Source organism: Vicia villosa, linkage group LG1 (assembly GCF_029867415.1).
Source record: "Vicia villosa cultivar HV-30 ecotype Madison, WI linkage group LG1, Vvil1.0, whole genome shotgun sequence".
In the NCBI taxonomy this organism is placed as follows: Eukaryota; Viridiplantae; Streptophyta; class Magnoliopsida; order Fabales; family Fabaceae; genus Vicia; species Vicia villosa.
The window spans coordinates 36,216,504-36,234,050 of record NC_081180.1 but is presented as its reverse complement, the minus strand read 5'-3'; the positions used below and the strand labels follow the sequence as shown (position 1 = coordinate 36,234,050).

General features: G+C 33.0%; 3 protein-coding genes across 5 annotated transcripts; 2 read left to right on the top strand and 1 right to left on the bottom strand.

Annotated features, from left to right (window-relative positions):
- Window positions 1–7,347: 7,347 nt before the first annotated feature.
- LOC131604313 (uncharacterized) lies at window positions 7,348–13,551 on the bottom strand. The gene is made up of 2 exons (XM_058876762.1): window positions 13,124–13,551; window positions 7,348–7,484 (listed from the first exon to the last, which is right to left on the bottom strand). The coding sequence occupies exons 1-2, from the start codon at window positions 13,476–13,478 to the stop codon at window positions 7,387–7,389; spliced, it is 453 nt and encodes a 150-aa protein (XP_058732745.1). The 5' UTR covers window positions 13,479–13,551; the 3' UTR covers window positions 7,348–7,386.
- Window positions 13,552–14,798: 1,247 nt separating this feature from the next.
- On the top strand, window positions 14,799–15,692 carry LOC131604298 (multiple organellar RNA editing factor 9, chloroplastic-like). Of its 3 annotated transcripts, XM_058876751.1 has the most exons (3): window positions 14,799–15,202; window positions 15,367–15,435; window positions 15,561–15,692. In XM_058876751.1, the coding sequence occupies exons 1-3, from the start codon at window positions 14,832–14,834 to the stop codon at window positions 15,595–15,597; spliced, it is 477 nt and encodes a 158-aa protein (XP_058732734.1). In that variant the 5' UTR covers window positions 14,799–14,831; the 3' UTR covers window positions 15,598–15,692. The 3 variants fall into 3 exon arrangements, with proteins under 3 accessions (XP_058732734.1, XP_058732728.1, XP_058732738.1); XM_058876745.1 differs by having other exon boundaries at window positions 15,367–15,652; XM_058876755.1 differs by having other exon boundaries at window positions 15,362–15,570.
- Window positions 15,693–15,776: 84 nt separating this feature from the next.
- On the top strand, window positions 15,777–17,306 carry LOC131604288 (elongation factor G, chloroplastic). The gene is made up of 3 exons (XM_058876741.1): window positions 15,777–15,921; window positions 16,029–16,737; window positions 17,163–17,306. Exons 1-2 carry the CDS (start codon window positions 15,909–15,911, stop codon window positions 16,682–16,684), a joined length of 669 nt encoding a protein of 222 aa, XP_058732724.1. The 5' UTR covers window positions 15,777–15,908; the 3' UTR covers window positions 16,685–16,737; window positions 17,163–17,306.
- Window positions 17,307–17,547: the final 241 nt, after the last annotated feature.

Genomic DNA, 17,547 nt, shown 5'->3' with positions numbered 1-17,547 from the left:
ATAAGAAAATTTCTTTACGGACCCCAACGGTAAAAACCCTACTGGAAATACGAAAATACCTTTCGGAAATGCATCTCCAAAAAAATTGGGATTTTGATTAATTCGGAGATGCATCTCCGAAAACACTAAAAAAAATAGGAATTTTGATTAATTCGGATATGCATATCCGAAAAAACCTCCCAAAAAATGGTGAGAGGTTTTTTCGAATATGCATATCCGAATTAATCAAAATCCCAAAAAAATTAAATTTTTTGGGATATTGATTAATTCAGATATCATAAAATTGATATAATTTATAAGTTATAAATAGTAATAATGGTAATTATACATTTGATATTTCTTTTCTAATTCCAATTATAAATTAAAAAAAAAAAACTCATAAAAATTTAATCATTTTTTGATAAATTCATATTAATAATTACTAAAATTATAGGTAATATAATGATAATTATATAAAAAATAAATATATTAATAATTAATAAATATATCTTGATTATAATGATATATATTTAATAATATATTTTAATTAATACAATTAATTATACTATTAATTGTATTTATTCACTTTGATTTTAATTTTTTAATAGTTATTGAATTTTTTCGAATATGCATATCCTAAACATTCCAAGACTAAAAATTGGAATATTTCGGATATGCATCTCCGAAGACACCCCTAAAAAAGTGATTTCGGAAATGTATTTTCGAAAACATATTTTTTTTTGGTGTTTTCGAAAGTGCACTTCCAAAATCAACTTTTTTTCATAAAAAAAGTGATTTCGGAGATGCATTTCCGAAATATAGAAACATTTTGGTATTTTCGCCATGGGTGTCCAAGAAAATTGGGAGGTCCATAAAGAAATTTTCATATATAATAAATTACTAAAGCCCACCACCTAAATTTTTGAAGCCCTATGTTTTTTGAAGCCTTTAGTTGTGGATCTGGTTACCCTGGGCCAGGTTCAGTCCTGTGTTAATATATTCAGTTTATGTTGGCATGGCAAGAGGGTGCAAAGTCATTAATCATGAGTAATTAATAAATTTTAGGCATTCAATCATTCTTTCACATGCATAATATAATGATTAAAAATCAAATTCACTGATATATATATATATATATATATATATATATATATATATATATATATATATATATATATATATATATATATATATATATATATATATATATATATATATATATATATATATATATATATATATATATATATATATATATATATATATATATATATATATATATATATATATATATATATGAGAACTTTGGCTATAATGAGAACTGAGAATTTTTAATAATAATCGTATGATTTAAAATCAATGCTCAGATTTGCTTTAATGTGATATGTATTTAAATCAGAATCTATCTATTAATTATTGTCTCTTAAAATTTAAGTAAAATCTGAGCCATTGATTTTAAATCGTACGGTTATTATTAAAAGTTCTCAGTTCTCATATTAACTAAAGTTCTCATTTGATACGCCCCCTGTATATATATATATATATATATATATATATATATATATATATATATATATATATATATATATATATATATATATATATATATATATATAAAAGAACTTTGAAAGAAAATAAAATTTCAATTTACCACTGATACCATAAGCTGGCATCTCATCATTTGTACTACTTCATTCATGTTTCTCTCTCTCTCTCTCTCTCTCTCTCTCTCTCTCTCTCTCTCTCTCTCTCTCTCTCTCTCTCTCTCTCTCTCTCTCTCTCTCTCTCTCTCTCTCTCTCTCTCTCTCTCTCTCTCTCTCTCTCTCTCACACTCAATCTAAACTAAATTTAACTTTACGGAAATACACACTTTTCGACATTTATAAATAGAAAAACTCTAAGGTGAAGTCACCAAATTAATTTTTTTGTTGAAATCATAAATTTGACCAATCAAAAAGCACTGTTGACTTAGAATTTTTCGGTGTTGACTTAGTCAATGCCATGTAGAATTATATGGTGTACACCATTACAGTGTACCCTTTGTGTACTTCATAAATCAAAATATGTAATCTTCATCTTTTATATCTAAATTCAGATTTCCATGTTCATTTTGTATATCTATAAATCTCTAAATCAATCATTAACCGCATAAAAACACATTTATTTAAAAATTTCGAAAAATTTGTTCAAGAACTCTCATTAGCTCATTGTTTCCATGTTCAATTTCAATTTTTCATGTTAAACACATGATTTTTACTTAAGCCTATGTGATCTTGAGTTCCTCATTTTAGTAGAGGATATGTAGGAGCGGGATCTAACATCTCATCATTTGTACTACTTCATTCATCTCTCTCTCTCTCTCTCTCTCTCTCTCTCTCTCTCTCTCTCTCTCTCTCTCTCTCTCTCTCTCTCTCTCTCTCTCTCTCTCTCTCTCTCTCTCTCTCTCTCTCTTACTCAATCTAAACTAAATTTAACTTTATGGAAATACACACTTTTCGACATTTATAAATAGAAAAACTCTAAGGTGAAGTCACCAAATTAATTTTTTTGTTGAAATCATAAATTTGACCAATCAGAAAGTAATGTTGACTTAGAATTTTTCGGTGTTGACTTAGTCAATGCCATGTAGAATTATATGGTGTACACCATTACAGTGTACCCTTTGTGTACTTCATAAATCAAAATCTGTAATCTTCATCTTTTATATCTAAATTCAGATTTCCGTGTTCATTTTGTATATCTATAAATCTCTAAATCAATCATTAACCGCATAAAAACACATTTATTTAAAAATTTCGAAAAATTTGTTCAAGAACTCTCATTAGCTCATTGTTTCCATGTTCAATTTCAATTTTTCATGTTAAACACATGATTTTTACTTATGCCTATGTGATCTTGAGTTCCTCATTTTAGTAGAGGATATGTAGGAGCGGGATCTAACATCTCGTTAGACCCAATAAACTAAAAAACAAAACCCTTTTTTTTCTCGCATAATAAGTAGAAAATCACAAACATCACGCTAACACTCATTCTCAAAACTAACTAAATGAATTTCGTTGAGTACAAAAGATGTGTGGGGTGCTAATACATTCCTCTTGCATAACCGACTCTCAAACCCTCTCTTGGTTGCGACGTCCATATGTATTAGATTTTGTGGGTTTTATTCTATATTTCCCTTTCTTGTTGGAATAAATAAAGTTCGGTGGTGACTCTCTTGTATTTCGAGTGTTCCTTACGTTCGAGTATTTTTTGTGTCGCAACAGCTGGCGACTCTGCTGAGGCTATTCCTCCTAAGTGAGTTCACCCTAGTTTAGTTTGTGTTTGTGTTTGAGTGCTTTGTTTGTTTACTTGACTTCTTCTTCTCTTCTTTATCTTTATGTGTTTTATTACTGTACATTCAACTACTATATATTGGTATGTTATTGTTGGAACTTTCTGGTTGTGGGCACATTGTGAGGAAAACTCTATACTTGAGCTATGAGAAAAAAATATAAGTTAGCATGGCGGTTGAGTAGTATTGACCTACGAGACATCGGACTTGTTGGGTTGATGCGAGAACCTCACTCAGATGAGATCTTTTGAAAGTATTACTGTTTTACGATTAATTTTTCTGGTGGTGATATTTTCAACCTCGACCCACGATTTTAGGAATCTTTTGTAGAATCCTAATCCAATGGTTATTAAGACCTTACTCAGAGTAAGGCTGTATTGAAGGCATTACTATCTTATGTTTTAATAGTATTTAGATTAAGGTATTTGCATGTTTTCTCATAGACCACACTCCTTGTTGAATTAAACCTATGATTAGTATACTTATTTGATGGATCAAGGTTTTATCAACATGTGCTTATGATTGGTCATGATTTATAATTTATCATCTTTGGCATGAGGTTTAGTAGCCTTTTCTCAATATGATTGATTATGATCTTCATTATATCACAAGTCTACAACATTAATTTACTGATGCTAAGGCTGGAGACCAGTTTGTGAATCAAACAAGTTTAGATGTTGAGCTAAAGATAAATGGTAACTATTTTTATACTAACTAATTTAAAAGTCTTGTAAGTATGAATGCCATTAAAATAATATTGAATATTCTATTGAAAAAATTGGTAGTGATGAAACTTTAATGGTATACGATTGTCTTGACAGGATCTCAATTGTTTGTGGTTGTTTTGTTTTCAAGTGATAAGTGAGAATTAGAATTCATGCTTAAGGAATTCATTTGAAAAACAATATAAATGGCATACTTATTTAATATTAAATAATTAATTTTAAATTTGAATGTTCCCCAAACCTATGTTAAATAATGTATAGGTTTGTTCTTCTTCAAGCCATTAAGCATGTTCACTCAACTTGGCTTCTTGGTATTTTCAAAGAAATTGTGAACACATTTAGAGGTCTACTTATTAAATCCAGATTTATTGATTGAATTTTTCTTTAATTATATTTTATTTGGGATATACCAACTTCATTGGACATATCTAGATGCTAATTTCGGATATGTTCATATCAATACTACATTAGAAATTTATTTTTTTAAAAGTTGATTAATTTAGTGGGGGTTATAAACCTCCATAGTGGTTTTTAAACCACTTCTATCGAAACTGAAAATGAAACATCAAATAAAATTCACGACGATAAGAAAATGTCGTTATTTTACTTTAAAGGCTGTTTAGAACCGTCGCATTTAACTACAACGGTTGGAACGACAAATTTCTTAACCGTTGCAAAGAGGGCTTACGACACACGTTTTTGTGACTATTGTGGAACCGTCGTAACCTGTACTTTATGACGATTAGAACCACCGTAACTTCCAGAAAAAAGGTCGCAAATCCCTTTTTTGTAGTGCTTACAGACGATTGACATGAAATCGGCTAGATGTGACCATGTTTTAAATTGCGATTCGCGTCACCGAGGATCTTACCCGACTAGAGGTAGAGGATCCACGTCCCAGCGCTGCCCCCGAGGCTATGGCTCAGATCGAGGTGGACATCTCTAGGCTTCACCACGCTCACCCTCAAATTGGCTAGATCTCGATGGGGGTGCGTTATCTACGTGTCATACCATGTGTTTCTTTGATATAGGGTATTTGAATGTTGTATTTTGACGTGCAAAGCATCTTCAAAAACACCCCTTGGGGAATTGATTGATATAGTGCGACGTGCAAAGTGTCTCCGACGGCTCCCCTAGATTTTGAAGGCGCACGAGGAGCTGTAGGGAATTGATTGATGTAGTTGGGCGCTCGAAGCGTATCTGACAGCACCATTGACTTTGCGTGTGCAAGGTGCCAGGGTTTCGAATGTTATATTCGGCTTTGTGCGACTTTGATTTCTTTGCCAGAGATCTCTTTGGAGCTCATATTTGAGGATCGAATGTAAAATCTTGGAAATTGTAAGAATCGAAAGTTGATTCCCACAGACGGCACCATTGTTCTGTTGTGGAACCATAAATAGTGATGATTGCATAAACTGCGAAGAGACAAAGCTTCTAATTCACTTCGCGAATGCGACATTGTGGATCAAATGTTGCAATCACAGTGCTTCTTAACCTAGATGTATCAGCGCTGATACAATGCTGATAACCAGTATTGTTATCTTCGATTCAGTGAATCTAAGGGGGGTACCTACATGGTTAACACTTCAATGTCCAAGTCAGCTTTGGGTTTAAGATAACTGATAGTGAAAGTGGGAATTAAAGATTGTGTAGCTCATAATCCTTTACAATGATAATTATATCTTGGGACTAAAGGAGTAGGTTAGGTAAAGGGCCTCGTGCTATTGAGCCTCTGGTCTGTGCGAAACGTTTGGTCTCGGGTCTTTGGTCGACACGTAACACTTACATTTTAAGGAAGTGAATACTCCATTTAATCCTAGTGTAAAGATTCAAAAGAATGATGGAAGAGTTATGACTCAATTAGAATATGCAAGTGTAATTGGTTGTCTAATGTGTTTGATGCAATTTACTAGACCCGACTTATCAATGTATTTGATGAGTAGATTTGCTAGCAATCTAAATGGTGAGCATTGGAAGTCCACCACAAGGAATTTTTGTGTCGTTTGAAAACCAAAAAACTTTGCCTCCATTATGGTAGGTTTTCCGCCACATTAGAAGGATATACCGATGCGAGTTGGATATTGAGTGTTGGAGATCATATATCTATAATTAGGTGGATATTTACACTAGATGGAATGCAATTTCTTCGAAGAGCAAGAAACAAACATGTATCACTCACTCAACCATCGAATAATATTTTGTGGCTCTTACTTCCGCTGGTCAAGAAGTTAAATGGTTGACGGACCTTCTGTTGAAAATTCCATTGGCTAAAGGCAATATTTCAAAGGTGTTGATACATTGCGATAGTCAAGCCACTTTAACTAGAGCATATAACAAACTGTATAATGAAAATTTTAGGTACATAGGTCTTAAACATTCCTTTGTGAAAAAATTTATGATGAAATCATTTCACTCCCATATGTACGTTCAACTTATAATTTAGCTGATCGATTTATAAAACCACTGGCTAGAGATTTAGTAAGACTACCTCGAGAGGTATGAGACTGAAAATCCTTGAGTAAGTGTTTCAACAACGGTAGCAACTCAATCTAATGTTAAGAAAACATTAGTTTTAGATTCAATGGGTTACAATAAACTGTTACTTGTGATGTTTGTGCAATATTATGTAATAATGTTGACTATTGTATTTGGAGAGTTGAGTTTTTTCAAACTCTTAATGAAGTTAAATGTTGAGAATATGTATCTCAAGTAGAGTAGATACAATATGAACTTCACTATGTGAATTTCGAGATGGTGTCGTCTCAAAGTGAGAGTTGAAGTTTCTCTCATGATAAAATCACGAGACAGAAAAGACACATTGCCATAAATAGTGTTAGGCAAGAGATGTATGTGAAGAACGCTTAAAGAGTGTGTGTAAGATAATATCGATTTAATCACAAGGAATAATAGGTTTATAGCTTCTTTACCTAAAATTCCTATTAAATTTTGTGTTCTCTTTAATGATCCTTATAAGAGTTGTATTTATTAACTCATCAAGGAGGTAAAGAGGAAAGAGTACCACATGGATCAGTGTGGTGGTCTTAAGTCTTATACCACCTGTTATTTTCACACTGGCTCTAGTTTTAGTTTGTAGGTTGCACTTGAGCTCTTACATAAAAATTAAACTCTCCTTTTCATTTATTAATTTCAAATTTACTTATTCCCTACATTCGAGTTAAACTATCTTGAATATTATTGCGTGTGGACTTTAAGATAATTTAGAGGTTATTTGAAATACTATTAAAAAAATTAATTTTATAGGAAATTCTAAATTTGATCTATTTAATTTAGAGTAAGTTTATAACAACCAGAATTTCTTGTTCTACAGTGAACTGCTACAAAGTTGGTGGATCATTCAAATAAGGACGTGGACAATACCACACAACATGCAACCAACATCCAAAATACATCTACCGAAGGATATCGCTTTGGAGCATCATTAGATTTAGCTGCAATGTCATATAACAAACATAAGTTAATAATAACTATTTGAAATTAAATGCAATTATAAATTATTTTACATAATGACTCCATTCCAACTATAATTTACAAGCTTTTGACCTGCATAATTTTAAAGACTTACTGTAACCACATTATGTAATGAGTTTATAATCTCCCTATTTATTATAAGGATAAAGCTAACATGTGCCCTAAGGGCACATGTTAAGAAACCTAAATATAGTAAATTTGCATTGGAAAACGTAATAAATACATTAATTATAAATTTTTTATGAAAACAATGCACAATTTATAAGAAAAAATTTCTACATTTAACTCTTAACATGTGCCCTTAGGGCACATGTTATAAAACGTTATACATTAACATCCAAATCAACCATGAAATGTTTTACTTTTCGAAAATGATCAAAACCTTTGGAATCTTGATGAAAACACCGTATTCATTGATTTTAGGAAGAAAAACTAGTTACTTTCTAGAGAGAGATGCCCTTCCTTCTCTCTAGAATTTTTTTTCCCAATCCTCTAAAATTTGGTGCCTTTTCTCCACCTTTATGGTGGCCACCTCACTCTCTTTTGAGAGCACTTTCCTCTCCATCCTTCTTCATTCTCATGTCTTTACAATAATTAAGCTTCTCACCAGAATCTCCCTCTCTCCACCATTACCAACCATTAAGTTTTCTTTTCTTTCTTTGCGACCGTCACCGGAACCACCACCACTAAGAAATGACAAATGAGTTATGGGTTTTCTGCACACCTCAAACACAACATCAGTGGATACATCTCTCCCCCCCTCTCTCTCTCTCTCCCTCCCTCTCTCTCTCTCTCTCTCCAGTAGCTGCTCCTACAACTGTGTTGTCCGAAATTTTTCGTCCACCACCGAAGCCGCCAAGGCTATACAGTATGAAAATTCTAACGAAGATGTTTAATTTCGGTTTATTAATTTCTGTTATGTGTATTTTGTGTTTTAATGGTAAATGATGCACTCTTGGTGTTTGACAAAATGCCTCAAAAGAGTTTTGTGTATTGTAACATGTTTATGTGTGTCTATTGGCATTTCATAGTGATTGAGGAAGCTTATGAGTTCAACATCTATTACAAAACGATCTCAAGTCATCTATTAATTTGTGAATTCTTAAAAAATTTGGGCAATTTTGAGATAAAAAAAAGTCGAAATGTGCAAACACAGGTCAAAAAAATCATCCTTAATTGGATTTGGAAAAAGACTATGGATTGTCACTTCTACATTGTCATTGATGGTGTTTGCAAGAGAGTGGATTGCTGGCTGATATGTTGTTGCTTTTGGTTTTGTTGTGCTTTAACTTTTGAAAATTCTATGTATAATGTCTCTTATGATTATGTAGTGTTTTCTCTGAGAAGTACTTCTAGGCTATGTATTAAATAGAAAAGAGGTAATATATAGTAAATATATTAAATAGAAACGAGTTTAGCTAGTGATATACACTGAAATACTTGAAGAATATGAAATAGAAGGAATAATGAATATAACTTAATAATAGAAATAGACGAATCCATAAGACATAATTAAGAGTTGATTTAAAAGTAAGGTCATTTAAAACAGTCTCTTTAAGTGTCTAAACATATATAAACTTAATCTCTTTTATAAAAGAAATTATTGACTAAGGGTGGGTGGGATAGATAAAATTAGTATGTGATTCTTGAATTAAATGAGTGTAATTTATTGGTTTAGAGTAATGTCCCTACACTTGACAATGTTTCTGACCATTAACAAAGCCACTTCAGCAGCAGAAGCATGATGACCATAATAGATTTATGGGTATTAGGTGTGTGTCTAATTGGTTGTAGTGCTAGTGAGAGATTGTTGGCATAAAGTATTCATAAACAAACTCTAGTGCTAGTGAGAGACTTTTATGATTTTGCATAAATATGAATATTAGGAGTAATATTTATACAAGATTGCCTCACCAAGAGAATACTACATAGAATGTTAAGTAAGTGTCATAAGTTATTCTCAAGGTGATAGTGGTGTATACCACCTTTCGACCTAAAACAATTATGTACCCTTGATATGAAGTCAAAGTATTATATTTTTAATGAAACGATGTCCATAAAGATGGTTGATGGGTACTCCACACATCATATTGAAGGACATGACTGACCTAGATGAAATTTGTCCACCCTACATTACAGGATATATGTCTAAGGGCCCATTATTGAACTAGACAAGGGTGATAATGTCTATGTTTTGTGTTCAATATAGATATGAAGGGAAAATGGCAGATGTACAAACAAACATTATCATAAAAAGGTTTTTTATATCACATGACAATCTAGTTACATGGGCAGGAATGATGTGTTGCTAGATACTGCTCACTGATTATTATACTAAATGTATGATTTAATATGACTACCAATGTCACGAGAACCTATAAGATCACACACATAAGAAAATATTGACGAGAGATAAAATAAGTAAGTAAAATACGAAAAACTGTAAGGTACTATGTACTTAATAGAATTACGGAATACTCTAAAGTAAGATTTGTTGAAGTGAATTGTAGAACGTCGTAAGATATGATGTACTTAAATGGATTATGGAATACTGTAAGATATCGTGCACTGAAGTGAAATTTAGTACATCGTAAGGTACGATCCACTTAAGTGGGCTTTTTCAGGTTGTAGCCTACCTAAGTAGTCCTATAAATAGAACCCTTGTGCATAGGCTTTCATATTTGATGAAATTTAGTTTTGAACCCTAGCCATATTCTCTCGGTCTCACTCTCACTCTCTCTCGGTCTCTCTCTCTCTCTCTCTCTCTCTCTCTCTCTCTCTCTCTCTCTCTCTCTCTCTCTCTCTCTCTCTCTCTCTCTCTCTATCTATCTATCTATCTATCTATCTCTCGGTCTCACTCTCTCTCTCTCTCTCATTCTCAAGATTGATGACAATCTATTCTTATGGACTGAGTAGAGGCATTGTTCTTCATTTAGTATTTGTGATCGTTCTTCTGATTCTACAACAAAGGTGTTAATCGTTACAAGAGGTTAGAGCTGTCAAAATGGGCTACCCGGTCCTAAACGAGCGGGCCCTGGTCTTTTTATGGCTGGGCCAAAAAGGCCCTGTTTAATATGGGCTCGAGATTTACTACCCGAGCTCGGCCCTAGATAGGCTTCGGCTACCCGACCCTAAATGAGCTTTTTTATTTAAAATAATTAAAATAAAAACTCCATAATATTTATTATTAATAAAATTAAAAAATATATTATTTTAAACATAATACATTTTTAAGTTCTATATTATCTCTTATAAATACTATAATGTGTTTCTAAATACAATATATGTCTAAATTGTATAAAATAATACTTGAATATTTATTATAAGAGAAAAATTAGTATAATACGGTGAAAAATGTTGATTATATTAATGTATAATATTTAAAAGAGAAATATTGAATAGAATAGAGATAAAATTTAGTGAAGTTAGAAAAATCAATATACTATTTTGGTGTAAGATAATATAAATATTAATATAATTTTTTTAAATTTATAATTATTCGGGCCTATGGGCTACCCACGGCCCATATGGGCTAGCCCTGATGGGTAGCGGGCTTTTCAAGGCTGGGCTAAAAAGGCCCTGAAAAATATGGGCTCTAATTTTAAGGTTCAAGCCCTATGATTTTTCGGGCCTGACGGGCCGGCCCATATGGGCTAGCCCATTTTGACAGCTCTACAAGAGGTAACCGATTCTATCACTGATCATGCATTTTTAAGGATCGACTTAAGATAAATTTTTATTTTTCAATGCATTTTATATCGCGATTTTCCAATTCATTCCATGAGCACAGACCAATAATGATCATAGAAACCATCAAATTTGGGAATTGCAGAAGTTGCAAACTTTGGAGAATCCGCCATAAATGAATCTTGACATGTTTAGCTTCGAGAGAGATGGAAATAACTAAATTAATCGGATTTCCCGAAAAAAAATGCCAATTAATTTTTCACTAAAATTTAAGACCCGTGGAGGGGTTCTTTATACTAATTGTTAAGACTAGAGTTAAATGCTTACTTTATCATTAACAAAGTAGTACTTTAATAAGGACTTCGATACATCAAACTTGTTACTTGCCAAGCAAGTAACTTCTGTATAAAAAATTAACTACCTTTAACAACCTTGTAACTTGAACATCAAGTTACCTACAAAAGCCTAACTAACCTTACAAAGTCTAACCTTATGTAATATTGGATTTTAGTTGGTGTTGTGTTGATTAAATTAGATAAATGAGAACGGATGTTACTAGATTGGATCAGGAGGTAAAATACACAATTATTAGCAACAATGAAAAAAATGGGAGGATGCACCACTGTCCCAGCCCAACACGTAGAGGATAGTTTGTGCTATGCCATTGCACAATAATCTAAATCGCTTATAAATGTATGTAATCAACATTATTTTGTTGGATTATGTAGTTCCTGTATCAATATATGCACTTGTTTTATTCTTCTTTGTGTTAATATGTTCAACTTACAAACACAAGTGAGTGAGATTCTTACAATCCTAAGACAAAAGTTTCACAAGCCCGAACACAACCTCCACTCTCCTTCGCTTTTTATGGAACACAACATCATTTCTTGACAACCACACAACCCAGCAAACTACCATCCAAATGTAGAACCAAAAGTGCCCGCTAGTGACGCTTCCGAGCCACATACGGACCCGCAACAGACTGTCCGTAACAGAGGCAGCCGGAGCGAGCATTGAAACGCCAAGCCAAGAGGCAGCAAGCTTTCAAATCTACACAGAAAACACACAAGAAAAACTGATGTGCGGTTTCTGTGCCTCGAGACAGATCGGGCACATCACTTGCTGGATGTCTTGGCACGCTCCTCTTCTAGCAAATTTAGTCTTCCTAGAAAGCCTATTTAAATTAACCTCCACCCGAAAACCTTGATACCTTGATCGTACTAGGGACTTTCACCTTCCACTTAACCGCAACTCCTCCAAAGTTCTAGATTCCAATCTAAGTGATTCAAACTCAAGTCATAAAGCCTAGAGTAGCTATTCTTCACCGACCGAAAAGACTTGACATCCCTCCACCACAACGATAAATTTTTGACTTTGTACTCCTCATAAGCACCAAGCATGTTAGAAAATCTATCTCCATATCTAAATGCTAACCATCTAGACCATATAGTTTCGGGCTCATTTACAAACCTCCAACACCACTTACTAATTAGAGCTGGAGTGAACTTCTCACAATTTGTTATCCTCAACCCTTCATCTTTCTTCTTCAAACAAATCCTTTCCCAACTAACCCAACAAATATTCCTCACACACTCCTCACTTCCCCAAAGAAAAGATCGTTGCATCTTAATCAGAGCATCCAAAAAGAATCTAGGAGCCTTGAAGAAAGACATCATATAAAAAGGAATATTATTTAGCACCGCTTTTTCTCTAAAAGATAAATGATTGCCTCTCCAAGAAGCTAATCAACTCTGAAGTTTGGTTAGAATCGCAGACCAAATTTCCTTCCTACGAGGGAACTATTGTATTATATACTATATTTGTTTTAGTTCAATTGCATTGTATAATATTATCATGATAAATATATAAATTTTCAAACTATATATAGATATTATATAAAAATACTTACAATCACAATTGAGTGATATGCCACAAATAGGAGGTAGCTTGATTGCCATTGCACCAGTCATTGATGCATTGCCCTCTTCCCTAGCACCACACATACAAAACTTCAAAGTCGACTCTAATATAATAAATTCAATCGCAGAACAACAGCCATCTTGGTACGAGTTGTTGTCCTTAAAATAGTTTAGACACTGCACTGCCATATATGATAAAGGCTCACCACAAAGATGAAAATAATAATAAGGATGTGATGGAAATGTCGAATTTTCGTGACTGGTATTCGATGAATCTGGAAAAGCATTATTACTTTTGAAGATTGATGCAAGAAGAAATGACAAAAGGATGAAAATATTTGCCATTTTGCGTTACTCAATTGATGCTATAGTTTTCGATGAGTTTTGCTCTTGTTCATCAATGACTGGTGCAATGGCAATCAAGGTCCCTCCTATTTGGCGGAATTGTTGGGCCACACTACCAAATCGCTTTTACCACATCTGCATTTGACATTGTTTTTTCCATTTATTTTTTCATGAGTGATAATAAATAGACATTTAATTATTTTGAGAATTTTACATTACAACTTTAGACCTAGATCTGGCATATATATGATAAAACACACAAAAGATTTATAATGCCCACTACTAGAAATACACGTATTACCTGCGGAATTTGCTGCGGAAAAGTTTCCGCAGGTTTACCTGCGGAATTTGCTGGGACTTTATTAAATAAACTAAACTTTACTGTGGATTTAGAATTGGCAGAAAATTCCGCAGGAATACCTGCGGATTTTTCTGCGGTTAATATATTTCAAATAGAAAACGAAACTATAATGCAAAATTCGCAGGTAAATCCGCAGGAATATTTCCTGCGGATTTTGCTGCGAATAACTATTTTATAAAAACCAAACTATTATACAAAATCCGCAGATAATTCCGCAGGAAAATTTCCTGCGGATTTTGCTGCAAACTTAACTATTTTCTTTAAATAATAGTAATTTTTGTCTTTTTTTTTTTAAATTAATCATTATATTTAATGGTTAATTATTTAATATTATTATATTAATTAATGTTTTAATGTGAATTGCGTTATTTTTAAATTTTATATCTTAATTTTTGATGAAATAAAATGTATAAAAAATTTTAAAATTAAAATTAATAAAAGGTATTAAAAATTTTGAGAATGGGTATCAAAGATTTTTTTATAATAATTAATTTTTTAAAAAAATTACATATGTAACTCATATTTCAAAAATATCATCTCAATAACCTAAACATGGTTGACACTGTCACTGTCAACCAATGAAAACTATATATCCTGCCAACTATATATATGAGACAATTGATTTAAATATTTTCTAAAAATAATAGTAATTTTTTTAAATTAATATAATTCTTCGATTTGTATTATAATAATATATTTCTTCTATTTTAGTATTTATTTTTATGGTGTTTTTTGTTTAGTTTAATTTTTAATCTTGATTTTATCTATGTTATTAATTATTTTTATAATTTATTTTAATTAATTTTTAATTTTAATCTTAGTTTTTAATAAAATAAATAGTATAAAATTTTGATATATATTTATTTTAGAGATTAATAGATACGTGGGGTAAGTATAAAAAAATTTCAATTGTTACGTTGTATAATAAGATACATCAATTGTTCACTCCATCTCCACAAACCAGTTGAACGTGAGCCTTATCGTTATTTTCAATGGCATTGTCACAATTTCGTTCTTCTCTCAAATTCGGTAACCCATTTCCAATGGCAACCTTCTCTTCCTTCACCATCTCCTCCAAAACCCTAACCCCACCTAACCACCCCAAAACCTCATCTCTCAATTTCAACAACCTCTCCATCCGTACCAAAATCCGTACCCGGAACCCTATCCATATTCGTGCGGCGGCCAAGGAAGATTTCTCTTCCAACAAAAGCAGAAGCAATGAGCAGAAGGAAACGATTATGCTTCCCGGTTGTGACTACAACCATTGGCTCATTGTAATGGAGTTTCCTAAAGACCCTAAACCCTCTCGTGAACAGATGATTGATACTTACCTTCAAACTCTTGCTACTGTCTTGGGAAGGTTAGTTTTCTACCGTTGCTTCTCTTTTCGTAATTTCGAATAACGTTTGGGATTTTCTGTTGAATGGAGTTGGTTGTAGTTGAAATATACTGATACATTTTGAAATTGAGAATAGTTGCAAGTTTTTCTATTGATTATGTTTTAAATCTGAATGTTTAGTTTAGCTTTTGGAAGAAAAATGCAGAATTTGTCCTCGCCCGCAAGGTGTTCGATGAAATGTCCCAACTGAATTCGTCAGTCTTCTTCTTCCGTTCTCAACATTTTCATTTCTTGGATTTTTTTTTATTTGTTCAACATTTTCATTTGTTGGATTTTTTTTTATTTGTTGAAAATTGAAATATTGTTCCTCTTGTTTCAGCTTTTGTGGCGAAGTTAGCGGTGAGAGAGGAATTTGATTTAGTTGATGTTAACGGCTCAACGAAATTGAGGAATGTTTATTGTACGAGTACTGTGGATGATGATAAAGGACTTGGTCCTACTGTTCCTTCTCAGATTGAAATTTCTGACATTGTTAATGGTATGGTGCTTTCTTGTTTTGTTGAATTTACTCTATTATCCTGTAATGTCACCCGCATTATCACTGTAAGGACACTCCCTCTATTTCACTCGCTCTTCCTCTTCACACTTCTTCGGAACTAATGTCAATTCCATTTCTTTCGCCTCACCCTGAATCGCTAGAACAAGGAGAAACTTTTCAGTTTTTGCCATGTCCACTGAAGGTATCGTATCTCTTATTCTCTTTCACTCTATTTTGTTTTCTTTCTGTTTTAGAATTTTCATTTATGTATCACCTTAGACATATGAGCTAACCCTTTTTACCTTCTAGATTCCAAGCGTGTTGTTCTGTTAAAGGATTACCGCAACATTGGCATCATGGCTCACATAGACGCAGGAAAAACAACTACAACAGAAAGAATTCTCTTCTACACTGGAAGAAACTACAAAATCAGAGAGGTGCACGAGGGAACCACGACAATGGACTGGATGGAACAGGAACAAGAACGAGGGATTACGATTGCTTCTGCTGCGACCACCACGTTTTGGGATAAGCACAGGATCAATATCATTGATACTCCAGGTCATGTTGACTTCACTTTAGAAGTCGAGCATGCGCTTAGGGTGTTGGATGGGGCTATATGCTTGTTTGACAGTGTTGCTGGTGTGGAACCGCAATTGGAAACTGTGTGGAGGCAGGCTGATAGATACGGGGTCCCGAGAATTTGTTTTGTCAATAAAATGGACAGACTTGGAGCGAATTTTTACCGGACAAGAGATATGATTGCGACGAATCTAGGTGCTAAACCTCTTGTACTTCAACTACCGATTGGAGCGGAGGATACGTTTAAGGGAGTTATTGATATTGTTAGGATGAAAGTTATAGTTGGGGGTGGTGAAGAGCTTGGTGCCAAGTTTGCTTATGAAGATATACCTGAAGATCTCCTAGAGCAGGCTCAGGATTATAGATCACAGGTTATTTTCTAGCAGATCTGACAATGGTAATTTGGCAGTTTCCAGCTTTGGGAGGTCTGGAATATGTAAGTCAAAAAAATATTATGGCCCATTTACTTTGTGAAAATGTGTTAACATTTTAATTTCCTGTTTTCACTTTTAATCAAAATTGCGTCAACGTTTTCATTTTCCTGCTTTCAAAGTTTTGTATAGGAAACAGAAAACAATGCAAAAATGTCACCTTATTTTCATTTTACTTATTGTTTTCAAAATCTGTTTGGCAAACAATGAAAACAGAAGTCATTTTGGCCTACTGTTTTCATGACTTTTTGTCAAAACTTAAAGCAGGTAACAAAATGAAAAAAGGTGGTGCTTTTGTAATTAAAAGTGAAACATGAAATAAAAGTAAAGAACACTATCTCAAACCAAACATGTCATTAAATTATTTTTTACTTTCATGATACATTGAATTCTATATCTTAGTTATGTGAACTAACTTCATTCATTTAAGGTTCTACACCACGGACTGTCGATGTTTTCAATTATCCAATCTTTGCTAAGTGGTCAAGCGCAGATCTACATCTTAATGGTTCTTTTCTCCGAGGGCACAACTCCTTTTGTAAACTTAAGATGGTAAGTTTGTTGTCAAGACATCCATTTGCTTCCATGTACTGTTGTCAACATTGATTTATTACATTAGTTACATATATATATACAGGTACTTAGATACCACTGGTCTTAAAAGCATGTGGTATTGGTATGATAGATAGAACTTCAGTATTTTAATATAAAATTTGAAGAAGCATGTGGTGTTGGGATGATAGATAGAACTTCGGTATTTTAATATAAAATTGACTTTAAAGCTTGTGGTGTGGTTTGGTGATTGTAGAAAGATC